The sequence below is a fragment of the Mytilus californianus genome, unplaced genomic scaffold (genome assembly GCF_021869535.1).
Source record: "Mytilus californianus isolate M0D057914Y unplaced genomic scaffold, xbMytCali1.0.p SCAF_5, whole genome shotgun sequence".
Classification (NCBI taxonomy): domain Eukaryota; kingdom Metazoa; phylum Mollusca; class Bivalvia; order Mytilida; family Mytilidae; genus Mytilus; species Mytilus californianus.
The window spans coordinates 81,625,521-81,641,643 of NW_026262701.1; the positions used below are offsets into that span (position 1 = coordinate 81,625,521).

The following is a 16,123-nucleotide window of genomic DNA, read 5'->3' on the forward strand; positions in this document are numbered from 1 at the left end:
TTTTGATTTTGACCGCCTGACAACTTTACGGAAATATCAGTGATTATAAACAAGGACTATGAGACGGGCAACTTATACTATCCGTGTTTTAAAAATTTTAATGATATCAAGCCAGTCCAGTTCAAACTATTATCACGTGGTACAATTCTCATTTACATATTATGAATATTAATTAGCAAAAGTACTACTAATTTCTGACTATGGGTTCATGACGTCACGTCTACTGTTAATGGTGACGTCATTTCATAGTTAATTTTTCTACAAAACGCGACAGAAAAAGACCAGCGTGCGATAAATTCGTTATACGGTTCACTACTGACCCCCTACGGACGATAGAAGGTGAGTAAAATCCATATAAGATTCGGCCTTCAGCCTCACCCCCTATGAATTTTACTAACCCTTTACGGATCCGTAGGGGGTTAGTAGCAAACCATATAACTTATGGTAACAGGCAATTGCGCTATTTTTGAAAGACGAACAAATATATAAGAATTTAATCTGTTTTTGAATTTGTAACTACTTATAATTTTAGATTGTTACGGTAAAACCTACCATGGCTTCCATGACCAGCATGGACGATCAGGAAACAAACCTGGGAGGTAAATGGGTTAAAATGGAACAACCACCATTACTCAAACTTTTACAGAATATTCTTAGAGAGTACCCAAAGGATTCTCAAATATTTCACGTAAGCTAAATATTTTAAGAAAATATCTGTTTCTACATGTTCTATGTCTTCATGATTCTATGCAACAATAGACAACTTTCGAGTTCGTTGCATTTCCGTCAAAAACTTTGGTTTTAGTGAACATCGTTCGTGCGTTTAGGGGCGTCGTCACTTCCGTTCCTATGTTGAGCGATTGGTTGAAAATATGATAATGCTATATTGCACGAATTATTTGGCAAATTAAAGTCTTATAATTGATAATCAGCACTGCTGTCATTAGGGAATCGTGATTAAGTACTTACAGAACAAATATTATTTCTAGTTTATCCTGAATAATGACGATCACAATGACGCTTGATGAACTTTAATAGAGCAGGGATACAGGCGATCCCCTCTATCTGGTAAATGACGTTACAAAGGCGCACAAAATTGACGAACTTTTCCGGTGAAGGACATAACTCGAAAGTGGTCTATTCATTTCCAGTTAGTTGCCTTCAAGCTTTCTAAATCATTTCAGAGATACAAAATCAATATATGTTAAGACAATCCATAGATATAGACGTCGCTCACACTGAATATTAAATTATATGTAGGTCTACCAGTACTTTCTTCGTTCAAAGTGGCTCGTTTTTGCATGGAAGTTCCGATACAGTTTTACCGAATTTCACACAAAACAATAGGTCTACAAGATATTGATATCATATATATCTTTTAAGGCCCCAAACTTTTCACAATTACAAAAAATCAGTGAAACTGCCAAACCATCATAAGTTTGAGATACTGCAATAAGTATTTAATTATTAGCAATAGCCTTACCACAAATATGTAGCTAATTTTGCCAAAAAATGTCCAAAACAGTGATGTTCATTTGAGTTTAGGGATAAGGTTATTGTTCATATTGCATTTGAAAATCTAAGGGAAAATTTTAGGTTTAATATGTATCATATTACAAAGGCATCTTACAAAAATATTCTGCACAAAGGAGACCAGTCTTTGTCATCCAATCAATTTCAATTTTATTTTATTCGGCTGAGCCAGACACTTAAGTTTGACAACTACATGTTTTTCTTCAAAGATTTACAACTGGTTTTGGTAGTTCGTGCTGTCTAAAGAATCTACAATAATTTAGTTTAAGAAAAATATTTTCCTTTCCTTTCTTTTGGAATGCATCACTAAAAGCAATTACAATCTTTATCCCATTTGAGATTTAAACAATCACCATACATGTACTCTTAGATGTAGAGGGGGAGCATTTCTGTATTCGTAATTTTTTTAGGCCATGTTCTCCATTAAAGAGAAGCGAAAGATACCAAAGGAACATTCAAACTGATTTTGTGTCATGGATGGATACACCATATCATTTCTTATCTATTGTGACAACGCCAGGGCAAAAAAACAAATATATAAATGTTTATTAAATTCTTTTTATGTTATATTTTGCGATGTATAATTCTTTACATTAAAGAACCCTATTATTTTTCATTGTTTTGCATATTTTTCTCTATTGATTTTGAGTGGCATGTTATTCTCTATTCTGTTAATCTCAACCAGACCCTCATTTTTTTTTTTTTTTAATTTTTACAGGAACTTGTGCAGAATGCAGAAGATGCTGAAGCTTCAGTCATGAAGATTTTGTTTGTACCAGAAACTTCCACTTCATCCCCGCCGGAATTCGAAAAGTATTTTCAGGTATTGGTGTTTTTATATATTATATTCATGTATCTTTGCTTTTTGTTTGATAAGACTAATGTATGACTTCCACAGCTAGTTTCCGACGAAACCACACAGTTTGATTTTAGTTTGATGTGTTTCAATTCATATACAAAATATGATACGGTCCATGCATATTTGATACGACTGGTGTTTGGCTGAAACAGCTAGTTTCCGATGAAATTACGCATTTGTTTTTCATAACATTTATTTCTATGTAAATTCAAAATGTTAACGTTCGAAACTTTTAGATAAACTGATTTTTGCATGATTTGAGAAAGAAATGACCAGCTTTAATTTGTTTTTACCGTATACGGACAGCGCAGTAGTATTATTTGTTAGAACCCAACAAGAAAAAAAGGGCTTAACATGATTATTGAGATATAAAAAAGAAGATGTGGTATAGTACTTTTGTCATAATAATATGATTATAATAATACTTATACTATGATTAATGGGATAGTACGTATACTTTTGTCATAATGATATGAGTATACTAATACTTATACTATGATATTTTAATTCATAATTGATCAAGGAATATTTGAATGCAAACATCTAAATTCGACAATACATAATTCAACTATAGAACCTGATCAAGAATAATCTGCGGATGTGTATTTTTTTATATTAATGCGCAACCAATGTTATGCAGAGTGCTTCGCTCCTAGAATGAAACAAATCTTAAAGTATCATTGATCAAGAGTTAACTCATATTCCCCTCTGAGTATCACATTCCGCTCTGAAAATCAGGACAACCTCGTGCGACTTTATGCGTGGTTAATGGTTATAACGTTTTGAACGTTTTTTAATAGCAATAGCAGTCATAATGTTTCAATAAAATTTCAGACGTAAAAATCAAAACAACAAAAAATCTTTTGTTCAGGAAGTAATAGGCAGTGGAATAAAACATTCATTTCCCCCTTGGCTTAGGGATATATAAAGATTTGCTTACTCTCTAAAACTCATATTTCTCCGGGCAATGCCCTCGGAAAATATGATTTCTCGGATGAACAAATCTTCATATCTCATTCAGGAAAGGGAAATAAATGTATGTTGTCCACAACATGAACATTACCTCGATAAAACATTTTAAAGTTATTTAAAAAAAATCGATGCTTGAACTTCTATCAAATAATTGAAAGGATAAAGTGGTCCATGATGATCTACCAACTTCCTATAACCATTCGGCCCTCAAGGTTCTTAAAGATTGTGTATTTATGATTTCTCGGTTGAACAAATCTTCATATCTCACTCAGTGAAGGGAAATAAATGTATATTGTCCACAACATGAACATTACCTCGATAAAGCATTTTTAAAGTTATTTTTAAAAAAGCTCGTACCGATACATTTGAACTTCTATCAAATAATTGAAAGGATAAAGTAGGCCATGATGGTCTACCAACATTCTAAACCATTCGGCCCTCAAGGTCCTTGAAGATTGTGTATTTATGCTTTTTACACACCTTATATTTCAGTCTCCAGGAGTATGTGTTTACAATGATGCCCTTTTCAATGAAGTGGATTGGAAAAATATTAGATCAGTGTGTATCAGTCACAAGGAGACAGAGGAAAACAAAATTGGAAAATATGGACAAGGATTCAAATCCATTTTTCATCTGACAGGTACACAAATCTATTTTTTCTCGGACAGGTACACAAATCCATTTTTCATCTGACAGGTACACAAATCTATATTTCCTCTGACAAGTACACAAATCCTTTTTTTTATCTGACAGGTACACAAATCCATTTTTTCACCTGACAGATACATTATTCCATTTTTCATCTGACAGGTATACATCATTTCTGCTTCAGTTAAATTACTTTCTTAACAGATTAAGCGAAATCTGCTCAGTGAGAAAACAATACAAAATTGAAGCAAGTCCTAGTTAAAATTAATATACTAGTAAATGTTAAGAAAATATTAAAACTTTAAATATTTCATATCTATAAAACACTTTTTTCTCACTTTTCTGACAATAAAAAAATTTCAAAAGACGATACAAATATTTATGTAACAACTCCTACTTTCCTATTCCAGGCGACTGATTGAAAACAGTATCACTTATGTATTGCAAGGATCGCAGTGTCCAAAATAATAGTTTATGAATTAACACTTTGATACTTGTTAAAACAGATATAACATGTCATTCTTGACTTATATTCATCCCTTAGGGTCGAATACATGTGAACATTTTGATTTTGATATTATTTTTTCTTATAGACAACCCTCTTATAGTTAGCGGAGGTACAGTTCTACTGATAGATCCATTTAGACATCATTCATGCGGCAACTTCGAACTGAGGGACCTCTTCTCTACAATATTGACTTCAACACACATTAAGTCATGTTTTAAATTATTCGGATTAACAGAAGAGGCAATACAAAACAGTTTTTATGATGGAACTTTGTTTTGGTTTCCATTTCGCAAGCTGGAAAGTAAGTTGTCGAAAAATGTTTTTACAGAAAGTGAAGTAAAACAACTGTTAAACAGCTTTGCAGATGATGCGTCGATTGTATTGCTTTTCCTGAATCATCTACAGAAAATACAAATGTATAATCACTGAGACCACACTACGCCCTATCTTCAAGTTGAACGAACATGTGTCCATCATTTATCAGAAACAAACTTTCATGAAAATATGATTCATTTTGAAAATACTCCAGATGAGTGTTTTATCAGAGAAATTGAGATTAACACAATAAAAGCAGAAACTCCTAGTCAGATTGATAAATGGGTAATTGTTAATCAGACCGATAGGACGTCTAACTATGGAGGAGACGAGTTTGATATAGGATCACACTGTAAACCAAACATAACTTTAGCATATCTTCATGCAAGCAGTGAAGATAAACCAATGGTTGGTTGTCGAATTTTCAATTACCTACCTTTGCCGGTAACATGCATCACTGGACTTCCCGTATGTGTGCAAGGACCGTTTGCCATCAGTCAGAATAGACGCGAGCTCAAACTTCCTGACAAGCGTTCAAAAGATAGATTTGTTATATGGAATGAAAAACTTTTTCAACTTATTCCGAGAACATACAAATTATTAGTCAATTATTTAATATCCACCAGTGAAAGGAATGGTAATTCCGACCAGTTAGTTTCAACTGTTTACAACTGTATTCCAGACATTGATAAAGTAGAAACATTCTGGAAACCATATACAGAAGCTATTTATGAAGAGCTTTTGAGCCTGCCTATATTCTTCACAGAACTTATAGATAACTATTGGGTTACCAAAGAAGTAGCATTAAATCCATCAACACATAATGCTGAAGTTAGAACTCGAGTCATAACATTTTTACTTGATCACAAACACCCTGTTATCAAAATAGGAGGAAACATTCCATCGATATTAGGCCGTTCAGAAATAAAAATGATTACTCCTGCCTTTATTGTAAATTTACTGAAAAATGCAGTTTTACCTGAAACATATGATCAAGAGATGAGACTATGCCTACTTGAATACATTTTGCAGGATCCCACCTTAGACAATGACGGCATAAAACTAATTCCTGTAGAGAATGGAGATTACGTGTGTTTTCGTCGTTCATATGAGTATGATGCTGAACCTGAGGAAACACTTTTGCTATTATCAGCTGATCAGCGAAGAGTATTCCCAGGGCTCGAGCACAGAATTGTCAAGACTGAAGGCCTTTCTGAACCAGCCTATCAAAGTTTAAAAGAAATTGCAACTAGTGGTAATTATGAAAAGTGTGGTAGATAACCATGAAAAATTATCATTGTTCAGTTATACCGGTTCTAAAGTTAATTGCTTTCAGGATTTTTATTGCAAGATTTTCAATGTTCCTCTTGTTATTTCATTGATCAAAATTAAAACGGGCATTGTTGTTATAAAAAAAAATGTTAAATTCGACACATGTTCAAGTGCTTTTCCAAAGTCAGGAACCTGGTCATTTTTTTATTTAACATATCTTAACAATATGAATTTGGCATTGATTTTATTTGTTTTTACACTCTTTTTGACAAATCAACTTGCTTGATTATTTAGTGGTGTTTAAAGTTTAATGATTGAAATCAGATTGGATAAGGAAACGTTTTCTCAAACAAATTGTCTATATCATAATGGTATTTTATCATAATTTTTTAGAAAAATATCAACTATGTTGTTTACATTTGGATGATCTGCCCATGTTGTTACAATCAGTAATAAAGCAGCATTGCTATCCTATTGATACAGACGGAGAAGCTGAGATCATTAAAGATTCTCCACTGACCATAGACTGGATAACACGAGTATGGACATTGATCAATTCGTTTGATCCGCATGATTTGGAACCCTTTGAAGATATCCACTTGATACCTAGGAAAAAACCAGCAGCGAACAACTTGCAAACTATTGCACATTTACTTACTATGAAAAAGTCGTATCTGTTTTCTAGTTACGAAGGATGTCCTAACATTGCTAGCAATATACAGACTATATTAGAGTCCGTAGGAGTAGAAGTGATACCATACCCATGCGATGTACTTCGACCATGTGAACATCTTCTTAAAGGAAACTATATAAAGATTCCAACTTTTGATTCGTTGATTCAGTTGTGCAAGAACAATAAAGATCTTCAAAAAAAGATTCAAAGAATTCTTGGGTTCAAACGCACTTTGGAATTACCGAATTCAGAAATTACTAGTGCTACATCATTTGGACAGAAAGAAGACCTTACAACACGGATAAAAGGGATACTTAGTGATCACCCAATTGATCATTCGTTTCTAAATGAACTTTTACAAAATGCCGATGACGCAGGAGCAACCGAAGTACATTTTGTGTACGACAAGCGAAATCACAACAATAGCAACGACGGGATATTTGATGAAAGATGGGAACCACTTTTAGGACCCGCCCTTTGTGTGTTCAACAATGCTTGTTTCACAGAAACAGATATTAAAGGAATACAAGAATTAGGAATTGGTGGAAAATGTGGAGACAAATCAAAGGCTGGACAATTTGGGTTCGGGTTTAACGCCGTTTACCACATAACTGATGTTCCATCGTTTATTACAAAAGGACCAGATTCACCGGGAGGAGGGGTTTTCTGTGCTTTCGACCCTCATTGCAAATATGCTCCATATGCACATTACGACGAACCTGGAATGAGAATGAACTTGGATGAACTCATAGAAAAGTATTCATCAGTTTATCGTTCTCATATTGGCGACGTACTTACGTCAGATACTGGTACATGGTTCCGTTTTCCTCTTAGAAACCATTCTATGATGACATCATCAGAACTGCTGGTAACCGAAAATACAGATCCTGAAACAGAAACTCTACAGTTGATTGAGTGTATGGAAGAAACTATAGTAGAAAGTCTAATTTTTCTAATGAATGTAAACTGCATTAAAATTTCACAAATATACGAAAAAACTGATAATTTGGAATTGATCAAGAAGGCTGAAGTAAACCTCACACAGTCTGATGCTAACACAAGAACCAGATTTAAGGATTCTGTAGGAAGAAGTATACAACTTTTCAATTCGTCATCCACTTATCAGTGTAGTGAGATTGAAGAATATCGATATCGCATGACAATAAACGAGGAAAATCAGCATTACAAGACATACTTAGTTGTTCAAGGTATTGGTCTTCAAAATGTTGATCAAACAACAAGGAACGTTGTAAATGAGGTAAAACGACTCCCAGTTGGAGGTGTCGCTGTTCTGGCAGACTCGTCCGAAAACATAATAGAGGACAAACGACCAAAAACCAAGTACAGGGTGTTTTGTACGCTACCACTTCCATCAACAACGGGTCTCACTGTTCATATCAATGGCCATTTTGAGCTTGATTCGTCTAGAAAACAGTTATTTGAATCTAGCCACTCAAGAAAACAAAACGATAACAGATATCAATGGAATACAATTCTATTACAACAAAATGTGTCTCATGTTTATGTGAGTTGCATAGAAGAATTGAAATCATTTTTATTTCAAGGGTACGGAGACAATGGGTTTAACAAATTAGGAACGTTTTTGGCTCACTTTCCTGTCGATAATACCCAACACAAGTATTGGCAAGAATTGCTATTCTATTTCTATCAAATTATAAAGGCACGAAGAGCAAGTTTGTTTCCTGTAAGTCCTGAATACACTTCTCTCATTATTCAAGATACACAAGGACCGTCCAATCATATAAACATTAAATGGGTATATGAAGAAGAGTCAAATGATGTATTTTTTGACGATTTGGATTCTCAAATTACCGGCAGTGACTGGCAAGATAGTGCAACTAATGACACGGTGCAGGAAAAAGCAGAAAAATTACGACAGTTTTTTGTCAACATGGGCATTAAACTTTCATGTGGTTCCCAAGATATAGTAAAAAGCTTTTCTAAAACATGTAAAAACCACAATGGCAGAAAAAGACACCATGTTTACTCTTCTTTATCAACGTCTGACTTTGCATGCGTTTTTAAAGAAAACATCTCACCTAAATCTGTAAGTGTGTTCATGAAAAAGAAATTTAACAAACTTTGTAGTAGTGAATGGGAAACAGCAGTTAAAGTCATACAAATTGATGATATAGAACTTTGCTTGGAATACCTTCTTAAGTCACTAAATTGGAAAGATATCGTAGGTCTTCCGCTTTTGTTGGCAGATGATGGTTTAGTTCATCCAATACAACTCAGGAATGAATTCTTTTTATCTGAATTTGAAGCCCTATTGACTAGTTGTGAAGGAAGCTTTGTTCATAGAAGCTTGGTACCATCTCTTACAAAATACATAAAGGAATGTAAATCTTTAGATTTGTTTAAAAAATTAGATTTAGACAATTTTGCTACACTTTTAGAAAGATCTCAGGACAAGTTCAGACTAAAAAGCGCAAATATTATTGATTGGAATCAAAAGGAAACTCCAGTTGCAGGAAAATGGATCGACGAAGTTTGGACATTACTTAAGTCCTTGCAAGAAGACGATAATGATTTGATTATTCCAAACTCGTTACACAATTGGTGTTTAATTCCAGCCCTCTTTGGAACACACACATTTCTCGTTCCACTAGGAAAAGGATATTGTGTGGTAGATGAGAGAACATTCGAGAGAGACGAAGGTTTTACAACGGTTATAAAGAAATTGCAAATTCCAAAATCTCTAATAAAACCTGATCTAAGAGAAAGTTTGTCTTTACTTGCGACTTACACAAATGCAAATAAAACATTTGACTGTTTGCAATACTGGATGACCCATCGAAATGTTGAGTTAACCTCCCATGAATGTGCAATTATACTAGGTTATTTTGGGCAAAACACTTGCATCCTGTCAAAAGACCGCATACGAGGTATGAGAAAACTCAGTATTTTTGAAACCATAGATGATGGAATAAAACATTTAGTTCATCCAAATATTGTTGTAACAGTAGTCGATGCTGAAATGCCTGTGCAAGGCTTGCATGATTTGTTCAACTTCATAAAGGTAACAGTCCTAAAATACAATCCAGATGCTGTCAGACTATATAGAGCTTTAAAACTAAGTGTTCCATCGAACAATGCAATGGTATATCCAATATCAGATCTATACACTTCGTTGATCTTGCCACATATTCACAAACTTAACACACCAAATCTTATGGTTCATTTAGAATATATACTAGATAAAATGTTGTATGACAGCAGTAATATCAAGGAACAAATGAGTATAGTTAAATTTATTCCTCAAAATAATAAGCTGAAAAGTGCCTCAGAATTCTTTGATAGAAATATTAAACTATTCAAACAATTTTGCGAAGAGTCAGAATTTCCACCAACTCCATTCAACCATAAAAAGTGGCTAACGCTACTTAAAGAAGCAGGAATGAAAACAGAAATATTAGGAACAATTTTAATTAGCTTTGCCAGAAGAATGACCAAAATAGCTGCAACCAATATAGAACATGACAAAAAAGCTAAGAAGTCCAAAACCTTAGTCAAAGAGATATTTTATTTTATTAATAGCAAAAAACACAGTACACTTGATGTCAAGGCATTAATTGAAGAAATAAGAACAATATCCTTTATTTTACCTCAGAAAATAGGCGATGAGTATACTGCAATACATGCAGGAAAAGTAGGAGATACCTTGATGAGATTTGAAGGGGTCCTGTCGGCCAACCGATTTAATATTGTTTGGACAGTGCAGCAAACTTTACCATTCTATGCTATGAGTGATAAACCAATTAGTGCACTGCTTGTAGAGCAAGCACCAAGTATAAGAAGTGTTTTTCAACACACAGAAAATATCTGTGCTTCTCTCAGTATCCCATGGAAGGACGAGCAAAATGATTTAATTGAAACAATAATGAAAGATATATATGAATACTTTTGTGATAATTTTGAAGATGAGTTTGAGATCACCAGAAAATTGTCAAGTGTACCGTTCGTTCATGTTACGAAACACAAAATGTTTGTTAGAGCTGAAAACATCGTGAAAAATCTATCAAGTGGAAGTGAAATAGTTCCTCATCTTGTTCAAGCACCAGAGGAATATGCACCATTCTACAAACTATTTCGTGTTCTGGGAATGACAGATACACCTACAATTAAGACATACTCTAAAGTATTGTCGTATTTTTATATGGACTTTGGTAAAGGAAGATTAAATATCGAGCAAATTGAACAGGTAGAGAAAGCGACCAAAGGTCTTGTTCAAATGCTTCAAACTACATTGATTGATGAAAGTAAGATTGATATCGATGAAAGTCCGACTGATAGCGATGAAAGTCAGATTGATATCGATGAAATTCAGACTGATATCGGTGAGAGTCAGATTGATGTCAATGACCTAATTTTAATGACAACAGATTATCGTTTGGTTCCATCTTCAGAAATATTTCTGGAAACTAGAGATGACGAAAGACAAAGAATAATGAAGAATGGAACTCTTAACCTGATGGCAGACTTGACAATATTTTCTCTCAGTAAACGTCAGATAGAGGAAATATTTATGAAACTTCCAGAAAAGTTTCGACCTATTTTTGCAGGTACTTCCATTCATGAAGAAGTTCTTTCCACTGATGAATTAGTCCTGAATAGCGATATTGCAGATAAGCTAAAGGATTATTTAACCAGCGACCACTTTTTAAAAGGAATTTTGCGTCTTGCAAAGTACAACGCCTCGTCTAGAAATAAGAAGATGGATGAAAGTTTACTTCTAGACATTGAATCAAATTTAAAAACAATTCAAATTTGCAGTGTTACAAATTTGCAAACTAGATTAAGTCTGAACAATAGAAGGTTAAACAAAACAGAAGTTTCAAAAAGATGTTACCTAGATATGCGCAAGAATATTATGTATTTTACATCTTTCGATATAGATGCAGTCAAATGGCTCTCATTACATGATTTGCAGTTAGCCTCTGCAATTCAACCGCTGTGGAATGGAAATATTGAAAGGGATCAAATTTTAAAAATATTATCAAAAATTGACCTCAGTCCATTGGAATTTTCAAAACGCCTGGACGATATCGGAATACCACCAATGGATGAAACTGGAAACATTTCGTTTGTTCCTCTTCCAGGCTCACTTGTCCCAAAAGATCTCGCTGAAATTTTAGTTCCACTAGAGACTAAACTACCACTGAAGAGTTTTGTAGTTTATAGAGATTGGGAATATGAAGATACAAAAAATCAAATATATCAACCAAATACACATCGCTATAAATACGGAGTAGTTATAGATGTCATCTTATCACACGAACAAAATGCAGAATGTTATAAACTAAATATTGGTGGTTCGTCACCTAGAAATATGCCTATTTCAAAATTATTTATGATAAAAGAAATATCAGAAATAAACTCTTTAACTTTCCAGTTGAATGACGATGAATACAGTCATAGAAGCGATTTAACTTTAGGTTCTGCTATGCGGTTCAGAATGAATCAACAGCCAAATCCACAGCCTGATGAAGGGAAACGTTGGCTTCAACAAGCGATATACGACTTGGAAGTAGCAAAGATGACGAAGAAAACGATTGATGCAGAGCTGTCAAAAGGCTACAACTGGATATGTATTATTTGTCAGCAGGTACTATTAATTTTAAAAAATTTTTAAAGTAGGGTTCCCCATCGCACAAAAACGTGATTCTTGAATAATTTTTTAACGTCAAATTTTAAAAATCAAATTCATTTAACGTTCGAAGACCATCAAAAACCAAACCAGCCTTAATGTGACACACACACTCGTAAAAGTGTCTTATGGCAGTTGCAACCTAAGCTTAAGTAAAAAAAACTCAATTTTATGAACTAAAAATTTACAGAAAAACGTTTAGTTTGAATCATTGGGATACCACAATTATCCATACCTTGAAACACTAAACAATAAGGTTTTGATTTGAATCCAGGAAAAATTCTCTAATCAAATTTCAGTCTCAAAGTCTCAATTAGTTTGTAAACAACTATTTTATATGCAGTGAATTGTACAAACACTTTTAAACATAAATTGTTATATGATTTTTATGGTTTAAAGCTTTCTCAATGGAGCATACGTCTATTTCTTTAGATTATCGAATCGCATCTGTGGTCTTGTGGTAGTGTGCAAGCCTCAAGTGCGAAAGGTCATGTGTTCTATTTCAAATTCTGTACTTTTCTGTATCATTTCATCATGTTTTTTTTTCTTTGGGTTCCGTAATTGTTTTCAGTTTTATTTTCTAATAAACAGAAGTATGATTACAACTACCCAAAAATTCAAACCTTTACAGGCAGCAGAAAAGGCATTAAAGGGGGCAATGTATACCATTAATGCTGATGAGGTTCGTCGTGTCCATAGCCTGACAGCGCATATACCGGAAGGAGATACAGAATTACTTCCCATAGCTAGCCTACTTGAAAGCACTTTTGGGAGCATTGAGAAGATGAGATATCCTATTTATCGTGATTTACCAGCAGATTTATATGAAAAGGAGGATGCACTGGAAGCTTTACACTTTACCGAACAATTAATCGATGAAGTCCAAAAAAAATATATTAACAATCTTGAGATGTAATTCAAATGTTTTGCTTCGACTGGGTTAACAATATTTTGTCTGGGTAACAATATGCCTGTCAGCTTTGTGTTATCTATATAATATTGTACATGTGTATCTCATATTTGAATATTATAATTTATTGACCGCAATAATGAAAATGCTTACTTAGTTTTTTTTTTTAAATGAAAACATCCTATATATTTCATTAATCATGAAGTATTTATTTACATTTTATGAGTTATAAACTAAGAACAAAATATATAAAAGATGTAGTATGATTGCCAATGAGACATCTCTCTAAAAGAGACCAAATGACACAGAAATGAACAACTGTAGGTCAACGAATGGCCTTCAACAATGAGCAAAGATCATACCACTAAGTCAGTATATTTTACTCCAAACAGTTTAAACCTAAATTACAAAAAGCACTAATTATTTATATCGTTATGGAATAGTATATCTATTAAGATATCGTTTCAAAGCTGCTAAATAGGCCGTAGCGTTAATAGTTCCATATGAATACATCCCTTTATTAAAGTTCATATCATCACTTATTTTCCGCGTACATTTCTATCACAAATCAAGTGGATGGTAACCAAGATGTAGTTGATTAGTAGGAAATTATAAGCTATTGTTGATTAATACTACAATATAGTTTTACAAAGGTTCTGTTGCATGGAAATTTTTGTGCTTAAACGGTTTTTTTTTACTGTGTTTGTTTTATTTGTTTGTTTGTTGTAATTTACATGCATTAGTTTGTTATTTTACTCATTTGTTTGTTTATGAACAACATACATCAATGTTTACATTTTTTGTTTAGGCTCAATTTTTATTTCTGTGTTCAATATATTTTTAAACAGATGATAAATATTTAAAAGAGATATTTTCAGGCAAGAAAAAACTAAAGCAATCAAAGTTACTGTTATCAAATATATCATGGGATTAACATTTATTCAAGTGAGAAATAATTTTGGAGATTCCTCCCTTATTCTAGATCTCCTTAAACAAGAACAATGTGAATACTTTTATAGTTTGGTTTCTTTTGTGTTTTTTTTTAAGTTTCTTCATACAAAATGTGTTTTATGTCCCTTTCTTTCTTTTTTCTTTTCTTTCTAGTGTAACTGCGTTTTTTGTTTTATTGTTTTATTTTTGTTCTGTTCTGTAATATATACATTGACGAATTTGTACTTTTTTATTATTTACTGCTAGAAGCATATTGCAAAAAAAAAATGAAATGTAGTCATCCAGACATATCAGCTTCACTTGGCGTCCGTCGTCGTCGTTGTCGTCTGTCGTCGCTATTTTTTTTTAAATCCTTTTTTCTAGATCTGAAACTACTAGGCTAAATTTAACTATAAATTTGGCAACAATCATTATAGGGGTATCTAGTTTTAAAAACATGTGTCCGATGACCCCGCCTGCAAACCAACATTACTAAAATGCAGACATGGCTAAAAATATAACATAGGGGTAAAATGCAAGTTTTGTCTATTATCTTGAAAACCGCTATGAATAGAGGAAATCTGTCGGAACGTTCAATGTTCAGAATTTTTTAGATCTACATGCTGTACATTTACGTCAAAAATGTTGTACGACTTTTTCTAGGAGTTATTGACCTTTATGGTCAAATTTTACCATTTTCTTTTTTCATTGTTGTCTATTATTTTGAAAAGTACAACAAATAGAGAGAAACTTACAAAGAGAAAATGATCACCAAGACTAGATCTACAAATAAGTCAAATTAAATTGTAGGACTACTGAAGTTATTGCCTTTTGATATCGATTTTTATCAATATTTAGTATTTTTGTCTGATATCTTACAAAAATCATCTTCTCTGAATCTACTGAACCAAACGCAAATTTGTTTCTTCTATTTTCTTGTAAACTTCTAAGAATAGAGCAAAATCCACATGAGCAGAGATGTTCAGAATGAATATTGAGATCTCTCTGCTGTTTTTTACGTGAAAAATCTTAAGTCGACTGATAATTGGAGTCATTTACCTGTAAAGATATTTTACCATTTTTTGGAGTTTGTGCCTATTATCTTGGAGGGTAGAATAGAAAAAAATGTAGATAGAAAGATTAAAAACCAAAAATGATATGCATGACATGAACTACAAATATGTCAACATGATTGAAATTGTCATTTTATTTTTTATAGAGTTATTGTCCTTTCTTGATGTTTTTTGTCAAAACTATTGTTGAATATGCAGTAGATTGACACAGGCTCTTTAGAGTCTTTTAGCTAGTTTATTTGTGTCAACATTTCGTCTTCCCAGTGTATACATTACGTGAAGTTAGTTAAAAATTTGTATAATGTTAACATACCAGGATATTAAGGAAACAGAAAAATGTTACACTAAACATACTTTTAGTTATTATTATTTTTTACTTCATCGTATTTGCGTTGTACAATATGCATTAATCTAATTTTATCATTTTTGTCATTCTTTAATTTGTATAGAGTGTTTCAACATGGATTTTATCATTTCAATAATTACTGTAAGTTATTCGTGTAAAGTAATTATATTACATGGTACACTATATGATTGGCAGGAATGGGTCATGTTTATGGTTGTCATTGACCTTAATTAATCTTTGGGCGTCTTATTTATAAGTATTTATGGAAGTCTTGCTAACCGACCAAGAGACTGCTTTCAATTAACGTGGTTTACAAAGTGATAACTTTTTAAGACTTTATATAAATTCATTTTTTAAGTGTATAAAGATGAACAACATGGACAATATGCCAGGCAACACCGTGGCAACAAAGG

At 33.0% G+C, this 16,123-nt stretch overlaps 1 protein-coding gene across 1 annotated transcript; it reads left to right on the forward strand.

Moving 5' to 3' along the window:
* The first annotated feature begins 5,833 nt into the window (after positions 1-5,833).
* On the forward strand, positions 5,834-14,274 carry LOC127703169 (sacsin-like). Its single transcript, XM_052207695.1, has 3 exons — positions 5,834-6,090; positions 6,501-12,409; positions 13,083-14,274. The coding sequence occupies exons 1-3, from the start codon at positions 5,835-5,837 to the stop codon at positions 13,365-13,367; spliced, it is 6,450 nt and encodes a 2,149-aa protein (XP_052063655.1). The 5' UTR covers position 5,834; the 3' UTR covers positions 13,368-14,274.
* The last annotated feature ends 1,849 nt before the right edge of the window (positions 14,275-16,123 follow it).